Genomic DNA, 13,558 nt, shown 5'->3' with positions numbered 1-13,558 from the left:
ATTCCCGACGTTTCGTAATGTCTTCATTACATTTTCGAGGGCTCTACAAAATAGATAACATAAAATAAATTACAATAAAGCTAAGAATTTGAAGTATAAAAGTTGCACAATGATTACAAAAACTAAAAGGACACCTTTAAAAACAAAAAACGTAAACTAAACGGGACAAAAATTATTAAAATAAGTAAAAAAACAAATAAAACACGAAAACAAATAATTAATAAGAAATATTCAAGTAAAGTAACTTACTCCACGATGTGAATCTATGCGTACCTTCAGAAGCCTCCTGGTGGATCCAATATAAGTTCCTAAATTACATTTAGGACAATTATAGCTATACACACACCCGGAGGACATATAAGGGCACAGACGATCTTTAAACTTGAATAATGACCCAATGGTAACAGGATTAATTGGAATCAAATGAACCTTAATAGCTCCAAACTTATTTTGGATATGTTGGGAAAATGTTTTTCTAAAGGTATCATATAATAAAAAAGGGAACTTGGCAAAAAAATTCAATTTAGGAACATTAAAATTTGTGATTCTTAGGGAGAAGTACTTGTCTAAAAGCATGGTCAGATGGGAAGCAGTTTTCTTTAAAATGTTTGCATGGAAAGGCGATCTCATCTTGGAACAGAAACCAATCAGAAGTTAGCGTAAGAGCCCCGTGGAGGAGAGTAAAAACAGAATTAATTTTAAAATTAAAAGAACAAAAACTATAAAAATTTGACCCTAAAAAAGAAAGCTGATTTTCATTTTCTTTTTCCAGGGTAAACTTAACGTTGGGATGTTGAACATTTATAAACTCAAGAAAGGAATCAGCATCATAATTACGTCTAAAAAGGGCAAAGGTATCATCAACATACCTTACATAGAAAAGGGGGCGGCAGGCTAAAGGACAGTCATCTAAGAAGTGCTCCTCCAGGGAGCACATAAAAATGTTGGCAAAAGTGGGACCGAGAGGACTTCCCATCGCCATGCCATCAACTTGCTTGTATAATTTACCGTTGAAAATAATAAAAAAAGTTCCCTTTTTTATTAGATAATACTTTTAGAAAAACATTTTCCCAACATATCCAAAATAAGTTTGGAGCTATTAAGGTTCATTTGATTCCAATTAATCCTGTTACCATTGGGTCATTATTCAAGTTTAAAGATCGTCTGTGCCCTTATATGTCCTCCGGGTGTGTGTATAGCTATAATTGTCCTAAATGTAATTTAGAAACTTATATTGTATCCACCAGGAGGCTTCTGAAGGTACGCATAGATTCACATCGTGGAGTAAGTTACTTTACTTGAATATTTCTTATTAATTATTTGTTTTCGTGTTTTATTTGTTTTTTTACTTATTTTAATAATTTTTGTCCCGTTTAGTTTACGTTTTTTGTTTTTAAAGGTGTCCTTTTAGTTTTTGTAATCATTGTGCAACTTTTATACTTCAAATTCTTAGCTTTATTGTAATTTATTTTATGTTATCTATTTTGTAGAGCCCTCGAAAATGTAATGAAGACATTACGAAACGTCGAGAATAAATTGACCCTTTTGGCAAGTCTTTATGTCCTTCTTCTCAGTGATGTATATCCGGCTGTGGCCACCGCTGTTTTGATATATATATATATATATATATATATATATATATAATATATGTATTATATATATAATACTTCTATATATATTCTGAATTTAGTAGAAAGGTATTGTTTGTCAGTCTTTCGATGTGAAAGGGCTGGTTATTGGCCGTAGAAAGTAGGGCAGACATAAGATCTGCCCCTAACGAGCCCCTTTGCGTCAGAACTGATGTTTAAGTATGATTTTTGTCCACCCAAGGACGCGATAACGTTCGCCTTTGGAAAAGTAGTACATAGTAGTAGAGGTTTTAGACGTTGTTGAAAAGGAAATAGAAGTTGAAGGGAAAGGTTATATACTGGACAGCCTTAGAGAAATGAAAGTTGAAAACTTGTCAGTTGAGTCCTCTTGAGATGTACACTGGAGAAGCCTTATGCTGACAATGAGAAGGGAATGAATTGATAAAGTCATGAGAAATTCTGCAAATAATGGTAGAGCTAGCAGATGTTTAGCCATCACAATTAGTAATTGTTAAGATATTAGGTTCCCAATCAGAAATAATGTTAATGAGAGAGGTAGTAAAGTAGTATCCTACCGGGAAGTATGAGTGCCCAGAATTTTCATGACCATGCTTGGGAAATAATGGAAAAAGACCTCTATATCAACTCAAGGTCAACGGTAAATCAAGTTGAAAATTTGTGGAAACTCTACTTGTGGAGAGGCTATACTCTGTTACTATAATTTTATTGCAAAATTTAATTATGGAAGGAATTTGGAAAAAAAAACAAGTCATTTTATCTGTTTATTAAAGGACATAGAATTTCTTAGAGGCAATATAACGTTATGTATAATCTGAAAAATATTTTTCTTATAAAAAATCTGCAGCATATATATTTTATCCTAAAAAACCTGTGAAGTAGTTCTACATAGGCCTGTTGCTGCATTTGGTCTAAAACTAAATCGTTAACTTCTACACAAACATCTACCCTACGGAATCAATCTACGAAGTTGAGTTTCTGATGAATATATATATATATATATATATATAATATATTATTATATTTATAATATATTATATATTATATATATAGATATATATATATATATATATACCTATATTTATATCATATCTATACACTCTACATTTATTTAAATATGTTTTACCACTACAGAAATGTATACATTGTAATTATTTTAAGAAAATACGCTTTATGAATCATTATATACTATCTTCTGTATTCTTTAAATCTAATACAGTATTCTAGATCACAGTAGTTTATAAGTCTTCAGAATTCTCCCGGGTGAGAAAATGGTTACTGGACGGATGGAAAGTCACTTTTTTTTTCAAGTTACTTTGTCACGCACTAATCATTCGCTCCCTGGAACTTTTTAGGGGTGGGGGGACGGGCCCCCACAGTTCTCATTCCCTCTCAAAAACAGTTCCTTTGACGTTCCCTCAAAACTTGTACCAGAAACCTTTGGTCAAAACTAGACCTAGAGCCAGTTCGTCTGAACAACTTCCCCCCTCCCTCCCCACTCAAAATTTCGACCAGAAACTTACTAGCCATAGCTAGGCCTAGGGTCAGTTCCTCTAACAACCCCCTTCCCCGCAGAAACTAGACTAAGGACCTGTTCTTCCTCTGACAACCCCCATCCCCCTTCCCCCTCTCAAAATTTCGACCCATAAGCAGCCTTTAGCCATAGCTAGGCCTAGGGCCAATTCCTCTAACAACCCCCCTCCCCACAGAAACTAGGCTAAGGACCTGTTCTTCCTCTGACAACACAACCCCACCCTTCCCCCTAAAAATTTCGACCCAGAAACAGCCTTTAGCCATAGCTAGGCCTAGGGCAGACGGTCTTGTACTGCTTCTTCGTCTCGGTCTTGGTCTTGGTGACCTCGACCTCTTCGTTTTCGACGACGACCGTAGTCGAGTAGACCGTATCCGTGCTGGTGACGGTCGTCGGGAACACTTCGGTCGTCGTCACCGTCTCGGTGACCGTATCAGTGTACGTATCGACCTCGGTCGTGGTCGTCGTTTCTGTGACGGTCGAGGTGAAGGTGGTGGTGGTGGTCGTGACTTCGGTGACTGGAACAACTGTCGTGGACTGGAAGAGGGAACGAGAGGTCGTTTTGACGTGATTTCTTACTATGTTGCTGGACTTCCAGCATGCGTGTTTATGTTGTTGCTAGGACTTTCAGCGTTCATCAACATGCGTTATTTATGTTGCTAGACTGTCAACTTTCATCAACATGCATTATTTATGTTGCTAGACTTTCAATTTTCATCAACATGCTTTATTTATGTTGCTAGACTTTCAACTTTCATCAACATGCATATTTATGTTGCTAGACTTTCAACTTTCCTCAACATGCATTATTTATGTTGCTAGACTTTCAACTTTCATCAACATTCATTATTAATGTTGCTAGACTTTCAACTTTCATCAACATGCATTATTTATGTTGGTAGGACTTTCAACTTTCATCAACATACATATTTATGTTGCTAGACTTTCAACTTTCATCAACATTCATTCTTTATGTTGGTAGGACTTTCAACTTTCATCAACATTCATTCTTTATGTTGCTAGGACTTTCAACTTTCATTAACATGCGTGTTTATGTTACTAGGACTTACAGCGTTCACCAACATGCATTCTTCATGTTGCTAGACTTTCAACTTTCATTACCATGCATATTTATGTTGCCAGGACTTTCAACTTTCATCAACATGTGTATTTATGTTGCTAGACTTTCAACTTTCACCAACATGCGTGTTTATGTTGCTAAACTTTCAGCTTTGAAGGAGAGAGAGAGAGAGAGAGAGAGAAAAATTGTTTTTGTCTGTATATGAGAGGGAGAGAAATAGTTGTTTTTCTGTGTATGTGTGAGAGAGAGAAAGAGAGAGAGAGAGCGAAATTGCTGTTTTTCTGTGAGAGAGAGAGAGAGAGAGAGAGAGAGAGAGAGAGAGATATATTTTTCTGTGTGTATGAGAGAGAGAGAGAGAGAGAGAGAGAGAGAGAGAGAGAGAGAAATATATTTTTCTGTGTGTATGAGAGAGAGAGAGAGAGAGAATATTTTTCTTTGTTTATGAGAGAGAGCGAGAGAGAAAAATGTTTTTCTATGTATGAGAGAGAGAAACTTTATTCTTCTGTGTACATGCGTGAGAGAGAGAGAGAGAGAGAGAGAGAGAGAGAGAAATTGTTTTTCTGAGAGAGAGAGAGAGAGAGATAGAGAGAAAGAAACCGCAGGCATTTCTTGGTCCTTACCGTAGTGGTGACCACCTCGGTTTTGGTCTGAGTGACGCTCACGGGGTCACACTTAGGCTCCGGTTTCCCGTAGGTAGGGCTGGGGCGGTACTGGGGCACGCCAAGGGCGATGCCCACCGCCACCATGCAGAAGACGAACCTGGACAACATCCTGAAGAAGAGACGGAGAGAGAGAGAAAGAAAAAGAGATTAGCCGGAATATACTATACTCGATTCACGTCACCGGTGCATCTGCTGTCTAGGCCCGTCCCTTACGACGCTCCTGATTGGGCTTTTGTGACAAGCCAATCACAGGGCTGGAAACTCTTCTCAGTCTCCCTCGAGAGTTCACATAGGCAGGATGTGTATGTTCCACCTCTCCTGAGGGATACACGTCTTTCAAAAGTATCCGTCAGGAGAGGTGGACCATACATCTCTCGAGAGACTTTGGAGTTTCCAGCCCTGTGATTGGTTTACCAACAGACCAATCAGGAGTGTTGCAAGGTACGGGCATAGAAGTCAGATGCACGGTTGATGTGAATCTACTTATACAGGCGTTGAGTTCTTGAAAGTAATAAAGTCAACTAGTCAATAATATTGGCGTAACTTCTGGCCATATTGTGGAGATTATGAAGTACAGATTTAACAGCTTTCTGATGATGCAAAGATACGCACACATGCGTACCTACGTCTTACACAAACATATTCTATTAGATATATATAATATATAATATATATATATATATATATATCTATATATATATATATGTAATTAAACTACTATTGTCATCACTGCGACCTTTTATACTTGAGACGTATCCTGTTTTAACAGAAGAATGATATATATATATATATATATATATATATATATATATATATATATATATATATATATATATATAATCGTAAGAGTATTGATTAGACTTCCAAGGTAACTAGTTAAAAAAAACCTGTAAGAAAAAATATATAAAAAAATGAATGAAAATAACCAAGAAGAAGGTTAAGATCATTTAAGATTTCGACAGATGGCGCCTCGAGCGAAAGCTCGCTCCGTTGGGTGGTGCACTGTAGGCAATAATATTACTTAAAGGTTCTTTTTCGTACAGGACACCGCACGATACGGTACGATACGAGCAACACAGAATGTTTGGTACGAAACGTTCTGTGAGTTCAACACGTTCTCTAACTTGACGAGGATTACAGTTGGGTCCAAAATCACATTGTAATCAGTCATTTCGTCTCCAAATGACGTAGTAATTAGTCGTTATTGGTAACCACGTGACGTCATCACGGTGTAATTAACCAGTTCGTATCCAGATGACGTAGTAATTAGTCGTTAATGGTATCACGTGACGTCATGAGTGATATCCGATTACAATCACAGTTTTGGCAAGTTAGAAAAAAAAGGTATTCGTCCATTCTGAAACAATTGGAGAAAAAGCACTGATGTCATTGTAAGTCTCTCTCTCTCTCTCTTACTTGCGGCGTTCACAGGGTACTATCTCTCTCTCTCACTCTCTTGTGGCGTTCACTGGGAGACCGCCCCCCCTCTCTCTCTCTCTCTCTCTCACTTGCAGCGTTCACTGTGACACACACTCTCTTTCACTCACTTACCTGTGGCGTTGACTGGGACACTCTCTCTCTCTCTCTCTCTCTCTCTCTCTCTCTCTCTCTCACTTACTTGTGGCGTTCACGGCGATCAGAAGAATGCTTGACAATAGAGCATCGAACCCTCTTTATATAGGAGAAGGGCGGGCGTGGGCGGGGATATGAAAGGAAGGTGGGCGGGGTCCTGGGTGAACCTCGGACTCCGCCCACGACCCAGCCCCCTACATGCACGCCCACTTCAGACCTTGGCGGTTTTTGTGATGTCGCTCGAGTATTTACCTGGGATTCTCTCTCTCTCTCTCTCTCTCTCTCTCTCTCCGGTAAAAGGGTCTCTCTCTCTTTCTCTCTCTCTCTCTCTCTCTCTCTCTCTCTCTCTCTCGCTCTGATATCCTAATGAATCAATATTTTCATCCATCCTCCTGCAAACCTGTTTGTCCACCCTGGGTGGTGGTTGGATCCACCATCCTGCAAACCTGTTTGATCCCCTCGTTTTGGGACGCCGTATGTAAGGGAGACAGCAGCGCTGAGTTCCAGCGCTTGTAGTTCGTTTATGAGTAACGGTTGGAGGAATATATCCATAACTTAAAACAAATAATCGATGTTGTTTCTAAGTCGAACAATGTTTTTTCTGACGGATAGTAAACAGTGACCTTAAAGAAGACACACTTTTTAAAATTTTGTTTTATACTTAATGGTTGAAGTTTTATTTTTTTATATATTTTTAATATTTGTGGCGAAGTGTTTTGTATTTATAATGATTGTGATACTGTTAATGGTGATAATGATTCTTCTTGAATCTTATTTTGTTTTGTAGATCTTCAAATATTATTATTATTATTATTATTATTATTATTATTATTATTATTATTATTATTATTATTATATGCTCTATCACAGTCCTCCAATTCGACTGGGTGGTATTTATAGTGTGGGGTTCCGGGTTGCATCCTGCCTCCTTACACTTTTCTTACTATGTGTGCCGTTTCTAGGATCACACTCTTCTGCATGAGTCCTGGAGCTACTTCAGCCTCTAGTTTTTCTAGATTCCTTTTCAGGGATCTTGGGATCGTGCCTAGTGCTCCTATGATTATGGGTACGATTTCCACTGGCATATCCCATATCCTTCTTATTTCTATTTTCAGATCTTGATACTTATCCATTTTTTCCCTCTCTTTCTCTTCAACTCTGGTGTCCCATGGTATTGCGACATCAATGAGTGATACTTTCTTCTTGACTTTGTCAATCAACGTCACGTCTGGTCTGTTTGCACGTATCACCCTATCCGTTCTGATACCATAGTCCTAGAGGATCTTTGCCTGATCGTTTTCTATCACTCCCTCAGGTTGGAGCTCGTACCACTTATTACTGCAAGGTAGCTGATGTTTCTTGCAGAGGCTCCAGTGGAGGGCTTTTGCCACTGAATCATGCCTCTATGGTTTCATTTTTCGTATTGCACTTCTTACATATGGGAGAGATGTTATTTCCGTCTATCGTTCTTTGAACATATCTGGTTCTTAGGGCCTGATCTTTGTGCCGCTGTTATCATTCCTTCAGTTTCCTTCTTTAGCTCTCCCCTCTGTAGCCATTGCCATGTGTCATCGCTGGCTAGTTCTTTAGTCTGTCTCATGTATTGTCCGTGCATTGGTTTGTTGCGCCAGTCCCTCTGTTCTGTCTGTCTTATCTCCTGTCTCTGTATATTTCTGGGTCTTCGTCTACTTTTATTAGTCCTTCTTCCCATGCACTCTTTAGCCACTCGTCTTCACTGGTTTTCAGATATGCCCCAGTGCTCTGTTCTCGATGTTGACGCAGTTCCTCTATACTTAGTAGTCCTCTCCCTCCTTCCTTTCGTGTTATGTATAGTCTGTCCGTATTTGCGCTTGGGTGTAGTGCTTTGTGTATTGTCATATGTTTCCTGGTTTTCTGATCTATGCTGCGGAGTTCGACCTTCGTCCATACCACTATTCCTGCGCTGTATCTGATTACTGGGCACTGCCCATGGTATGTTTATGGCTTTTATCATATTTCCGGCGTTGAGTTTTGACTTGAGTATCGCCTTGAGTCTCTGCATATATTCTTTCCTAATCGTGTCCTTCATCTCTTGGTGTTTTATATCCCCTCCTTCCATGATTCCCAGTATTTGTATCCTGTCTCATCTATGTGTTTGATGTTGCTCCCATCTGGTAGCTTTATCCCTTCAGTTCTCGTTACTTTGCCTTTTTGTATGTTGACTAAGGCGCATTTTTTATTCCAAACTCCATCCTGATGTCCCCAGATACAATCCTTACAGTCTGGATTAGGGTATCTATTTCCTTGATGCTCTTACCATACAGCTTGATTGATGTCGTCCATGAACATCAGATGGTTGATACTGTTGCCTCTTTTCTTGAGTTGGTACCCGGCATCCATCTGCTGTAGTACTTTTGTCATGGAATCATGGCTACTACGAAGAGTAGTGGGGACAGTGAGTCGCCCTGGAAGATGCCCTCTCCTGATATTAACCACCGCTAGTCTTATTCCAGAGCTTGTAAGTATTGTATTCCAGTTGCGCATTGTATTTTTGAGGAAGCTGATGGTGTTTTCCTCTGCCCCATATATTTTCAGGCATTCTATTAGCCATGTGTGTGGTATCATGTCGAAGGCTTTCTTATAGTCTATCCATGCCATGCTTAGGTTGGTTTTCCTTCCTTCCTCCTACTGTTCCTCATTACCATTTGTCTATCAGGAGCTGGTTTTTTGTGCCCCTACACTTCCTTCTGCACGCCTTTCTGTTGGTGGGGGATGGTGTTTTGTCTCCTCTAGGTAGTTGTATAGCCATTTCACTGATGATACCTGTTAGTAACTTCCAACATTATTGGTAGGCAGGTGATAGGCCTGTAGTTACTGGCTATATTTCCTTACTCTTGTCTTTTGTACTAAGGATGTTCTTCCTGTGGTCATCCATTTGGGTGCATGGTGATTTGAGATACAATGCTGGAGTTGTTCTGCTATTCGTGGGTGTAGATTATTATTATTATTATTATTTTTTTTTTTTTTTTTTTTTTTTGTTTTTTTTTTTTTTTTTTTTGCTCTATCACAGTCCTTCAATTCGACTGGGTGGTATTTATAGTGTGGGATTCCGGGTTGCATCCTGCCTCCTTATGAGTCCATCACTTTTCCTTACTATGTGTGCGTTTTCTAGGATTTCACACTCTTCTGCATGAGGCCCAGGAGCTACTTCAGCCTCTAGTTTTTCCAGATCCTTTTCAGGGATCTTGGGATCGTGCCTAGTGCTCCTATGATTCTGGGTACGATTTCCACTGGCATATCCCATATCCTTCTTATTTCTATTTTCAGATCTTGATACTTATCCATTTTTTCCCTCTCTTTCTCTTCAACTCTGGTGTCCCATGGTATTGCGACATCAATGAGTGATACTTTCTTCTTGACTTTTTTTGTCAATCAACGTCACGTCTGGTCTGTTTGCACGTATCACCCTATCCGTTCTGATATACCCCATAGTCCCAGAGGATCTTTGCCTGATCGTTTTCTATCACTCCCTCAGGTTGGTGCTCGTACACTTATTACTGCAAGGTAGCTGATGTTTCTTGCACAGGCTCCAGTGGAGGGCTTTTGCCACTGAATCATGCCTCGTTTTTGTACTGGTTCTGTGCAAGTGCCGGGCATTCACTTGCCTATGTGGTTTATGGTTTCATGTTTTCGTATTGCACTTCCTACATATGGGAGATGTTATTTCCGTCTATCATACTTTGAACATATCTGGTTCTTAGGGCCTGATCTTTGGTGCCGCTGTTATTCATTCCTTCAGTTTCCTTCTTTAGCTCTCCCCTCTGTAGCAATTGCCAATTGTCATCGCTGGCTAGTTCTTTAGTCTGTCTCATGTATGTCCATGCATTGGTTTGTTGTGCCAGTCCTCTGTTCTTTCTGTCTTTCTCCTGTCTCTGTATATTTCTGGGTCTTCATCTACTTTTATTAGTCCTTTTCTTCCCATGCACTCTTTAGCCACTCGTCTTCACTGGTTTTCAGATATTGCCCCAGTGCTCTGTTTTCGATGTTGACGCAGTCCTCTATACTTAGTAGTCCTCTCCCCTCCTTCCTTTCGTGTTATGTATAGGTCTGTCCGTATTTGCTCTTGGGTGTAGTGCTTTGTGTATTGTCATTTGTTTCCTGGTTTTCTGATCTATGCTGCGGAGTTCTGCCTTCGTCCATCCCACTATTCCTGCGCTGTATCTGATTACTGGCACTGCCCATGTGTTTATGGCTTTTATCATATTTCCGGCGTTGAGTTTTTGACTTGAGTATCGCCTTGAGTCTCTGCATATATTCTTTCCTGATCGTGTCCTTCATCTCTTGGTGTTTTATATCTCCTCCTTCCATTTTATTCCCAGGTATTTGTATCCTGTCTCATCTATGTGTTTGATGTTGCTCCCTCTCGGTAGCTTTATCCCTTCAGTTCTCGTTACTTTGTTCCTTTTTGTATGTTGACTAACGGCGCATTTTTCTATTCCAAACTCCATCCTGATGTCTCCAGATACAATCCTTACAGTCTGGATTAGGGTATCTATTTCCTTGATGCTCTTACCATACAGCTTGATGTCGTCCATGAACATCGATGGTTTGATTTTGTTGCCTCTTTTCTTGAGTTGGTACCCGGCATCCATCTTCTGTAGTACGTTTGTCATGGGAATCATGGCTACTACGAAGAGTAGTGGGGACAGCGAGTCTCCCTGGAATATCCCTCTCCTGATTATTAACACCTGCTTGTCTTGTTCCAGAGCTTGTAAGTATTGTATTCCATTGCGCATTGTATTTTTGAGGAAGCTGATGGTGTTTTCCTCTGCCCCATATATTTTCAGGCATTCTATTAGCCATGTGTGTGGTATCATGTCGAAGGCTTTCTTATAGTCTATCATGCCATGCTTAGGTTGGTTTTCCTTCTCCTACTGTTCTTCATTACCATTTTGTCTATCAGGAGCTGGTCTTTTTGTGCCCCTACACTTCCTTCTGCAGCCTTTCTGTTGGTGGGGGATGGTGTTGTCTCCTCTAGGTAGTTGTATAGCCTTTCACTGGTGATACCTGTTAGTAACTTCCACATTATTGGTAGGCAGGTGATAGGCCTGTAGTTACTGGCTATATTTCCCTTACTCTTGTCTTTTTGTACTAAGGATGTTCTTCCTGTGGTCATCCATTTGGGTGCTTGGTGATTTGAGATACAATGCTGGAGTTGTTCTGCTATTCGTGGGTGTAGGGCCTTGAAGTTTTTGTTTTTGAGCCAGTATCCATGGACTTCATCGGGACCTGGGGCTTTCCAGTTTTGGCATTTTCTTTAGTTGGTGTCTGACTGTGTCTGTCGTGATGTCTGTGAATCTTTGTTTTATTCTCCCTGTTTCTTCTTCCTTGACTTCCTGGAGCCATGTTGCATGTTTGTTGTGTGATACCGGATTGCTCCATATGTTTTTCCCAGAGTCTCTTACTTGATTCGGCTTGCAGGAATTTCTGGTGGTTTCTCTTCCCCTCTTAGTTGGCTGTATGTCTTTTCTGGTTGGTTCCGAAATAGTTTGTTCTGTTGGTATCCCTTATTCCTGTTCATGTACCGTTGGATCTTGTGTGCTTTGGCCTTAAGCCTCTGTTTTACATCTTCTATTGTGTTGTTTAGTCCCCTCTCTTGTACTTTGTATTTCTCGTTGAGTTCCTCCCTTTTTTTCTTGCTTCTTAGCCTTTTTTCTGCCATCTCTTTCAGTTTACTCAAGTCAGATCTCATCACCATGATTTGCTTTTCCAGGCGCCTTTTCCAAGGAGGTTGCTGTTTTGGTTTCTGTTGGGTTGGTTGTGACGGTGGTGTTGGTGTTCGAATCCCCATCAGTTCTGCTACTAATCTTGCTCCTGCATATGTCAAGTTATTTGTTTCTGTGATACTGGTGGTGTGTATTAGGCCCATTATTTCATTGACCTCACTTGTTTTCTCCCTTAATTTCTTGGTGTTGTAGGCTTTCATGGAGGGGATCTTTGTTCTCTCTGTATCTGGCTCCATCCATTGGTCCTAATCTTTTCTACCCGTTTCCGTCCCTCATCTGTTACTTATCGTCGGTGTTTCTTCGTGTCGTTGTTTGATACCTCATCCTCCCTGTCGTCTTCTGTGGCATCGTCTCTCAGTTCGTCTTCGTGTAATTCGTTGTCGTGTGACATTTCCCTTTACAGTTCTTCTCTTTCTGTTGGGAGAGCCAGTTCTTTTTCTTTATGTTCCTTACTTGGTCTGCCAGCCTCTGCTCTGTTTGGGGGGTGTTATTCCTCTCATTCCAGATGTTGACCAATCTTCTCCTATATCCTCTCTCCGTCGGGTTGCTTCTGATGTAGCATCTCCATATTTCCTTATTTTCTTCTCTTGTCCATTTCTTCCTTTTTTCTTCTTGTAGCTCCAATCTCAGGCTGTTGATTACTATCGTTTGTGGTGATCAGTTGCTGGATGACGACCTCCAAGTACCTGACCGTCTTCCCCTTCAATTGGGTTGAATACCTGGTTGCCGGACGAAGCTCCTCTGTTGCCAGAGGTTCCATTTACGTCGTTTGTGCGTTTATTCCATCATTTCTTTCCATCATTGCTGAGTTTTGCTATTTAACCATAGCTGGACCCTACCCCATCAGGGATAGGTACTCATTTACAGCTGAGTAGACTGAGGAAATTATGGTAAAGATCCTTTCCCAAGGAATCAACGCCGAGGAGAGCGGTCACCCATCCAACGACTGACCAGCCCCAATGTTGCTTACTTGACCTTAAGTCTATTGACGACCTAACCCACTCCTCCACGGCGCCACTATTATTATATTATTATTATTTTATTTATTATTATTATTATTATTATTATTATTATATTATTATATTATTATATTATTATTATTATTTATTATTATTATTTTCTGTTCTAAAGGGTCCACATTAATTAAAAATGTTGATAGTTCGTGTATACATACTTGAAAAAAAACAATTCTTGCTATTATTATGATTATTAATTATTATTATTATTATTATTATTATTATTATTATTATTATTATTAGTGGCAAAATGTTTTGTTCACTTTTGAAGTGCCAACAACAACATTATTATTATTATTATTATTATTATTATTATTATTATTA

General features: G+C 39.6%; 2 protein-coding genes across 2 annotated transcripts in view; one reads left to right on the top strand and one right to left on the bottom strand.

Moving 5' to 3' along the window:
* LOC135195989 (mucin-2-like) overlaps window positions 1–13,558 on the top strand; it is a 72,444-nt gene that overhangs the window by 4,300 nt on the left and 54,586 nt on the right. The gene's annotated exons all lie outside the window — the stretch shown is intronic.
* Window positions 2,726–6,526, bottom strand: LOC135195988 (integumentary mucin C.1-like). Its single transcript, XM_064222488.1, has 3 exons — window positions 6,500–6,526; window positions 4,840–4,990; window positions 2,726–3,675 (listed from the first exon to the last, which is right to left on the bottom strand). Exons 2-3 carry the CDS (start codon window positions 4,987–4,989, stop codon window positions 3,397–3,399), a joined length of 429 nt encoding a protein of 142 aa, XP_064078558.1. The 5' UTR covers window position 4,990; window positions 6,500–6,526; the 3' UTR covers window positions 2,726–3,396.

Source organism: Macrobrachium nipponense, chromosome 17, assembly GCF_015104395.2.
Source record: "Macrobrachium nipponense isolate FS-2020 chromosome 17, ASM1510439v2, whole genome shotgun sequence".
Classification (NCBI taxonomy): domain Eukaryota; kingdom Metazoa; phylum Arthropoda; class Malacostraca; order Decapoda; family Palaemonidae; genus Macrobrachium; species Macrobrachium nipponense.
Note: the sequence above shows the minus strand (reverse complement) of the source record. Positions and strands in the feature narration are given on the sequence as shown.

Coding starts and splice junctions, on each gene's coding strand:
- LOC135195988 (XM_064222488.1), bottom strand. CDS start 4,989: ATGTTGTCCAGGTTCGTCTTCTGCATGGTGGCGGTGGGCATCGCCCTT. Junction 3,676..4,839: donor CCGAGGTGGTCACCACTACG/GTAAGGACCAAG, acceptor TCCCTCTTCCAG/TCCACGACAGTTGTTCCAGT.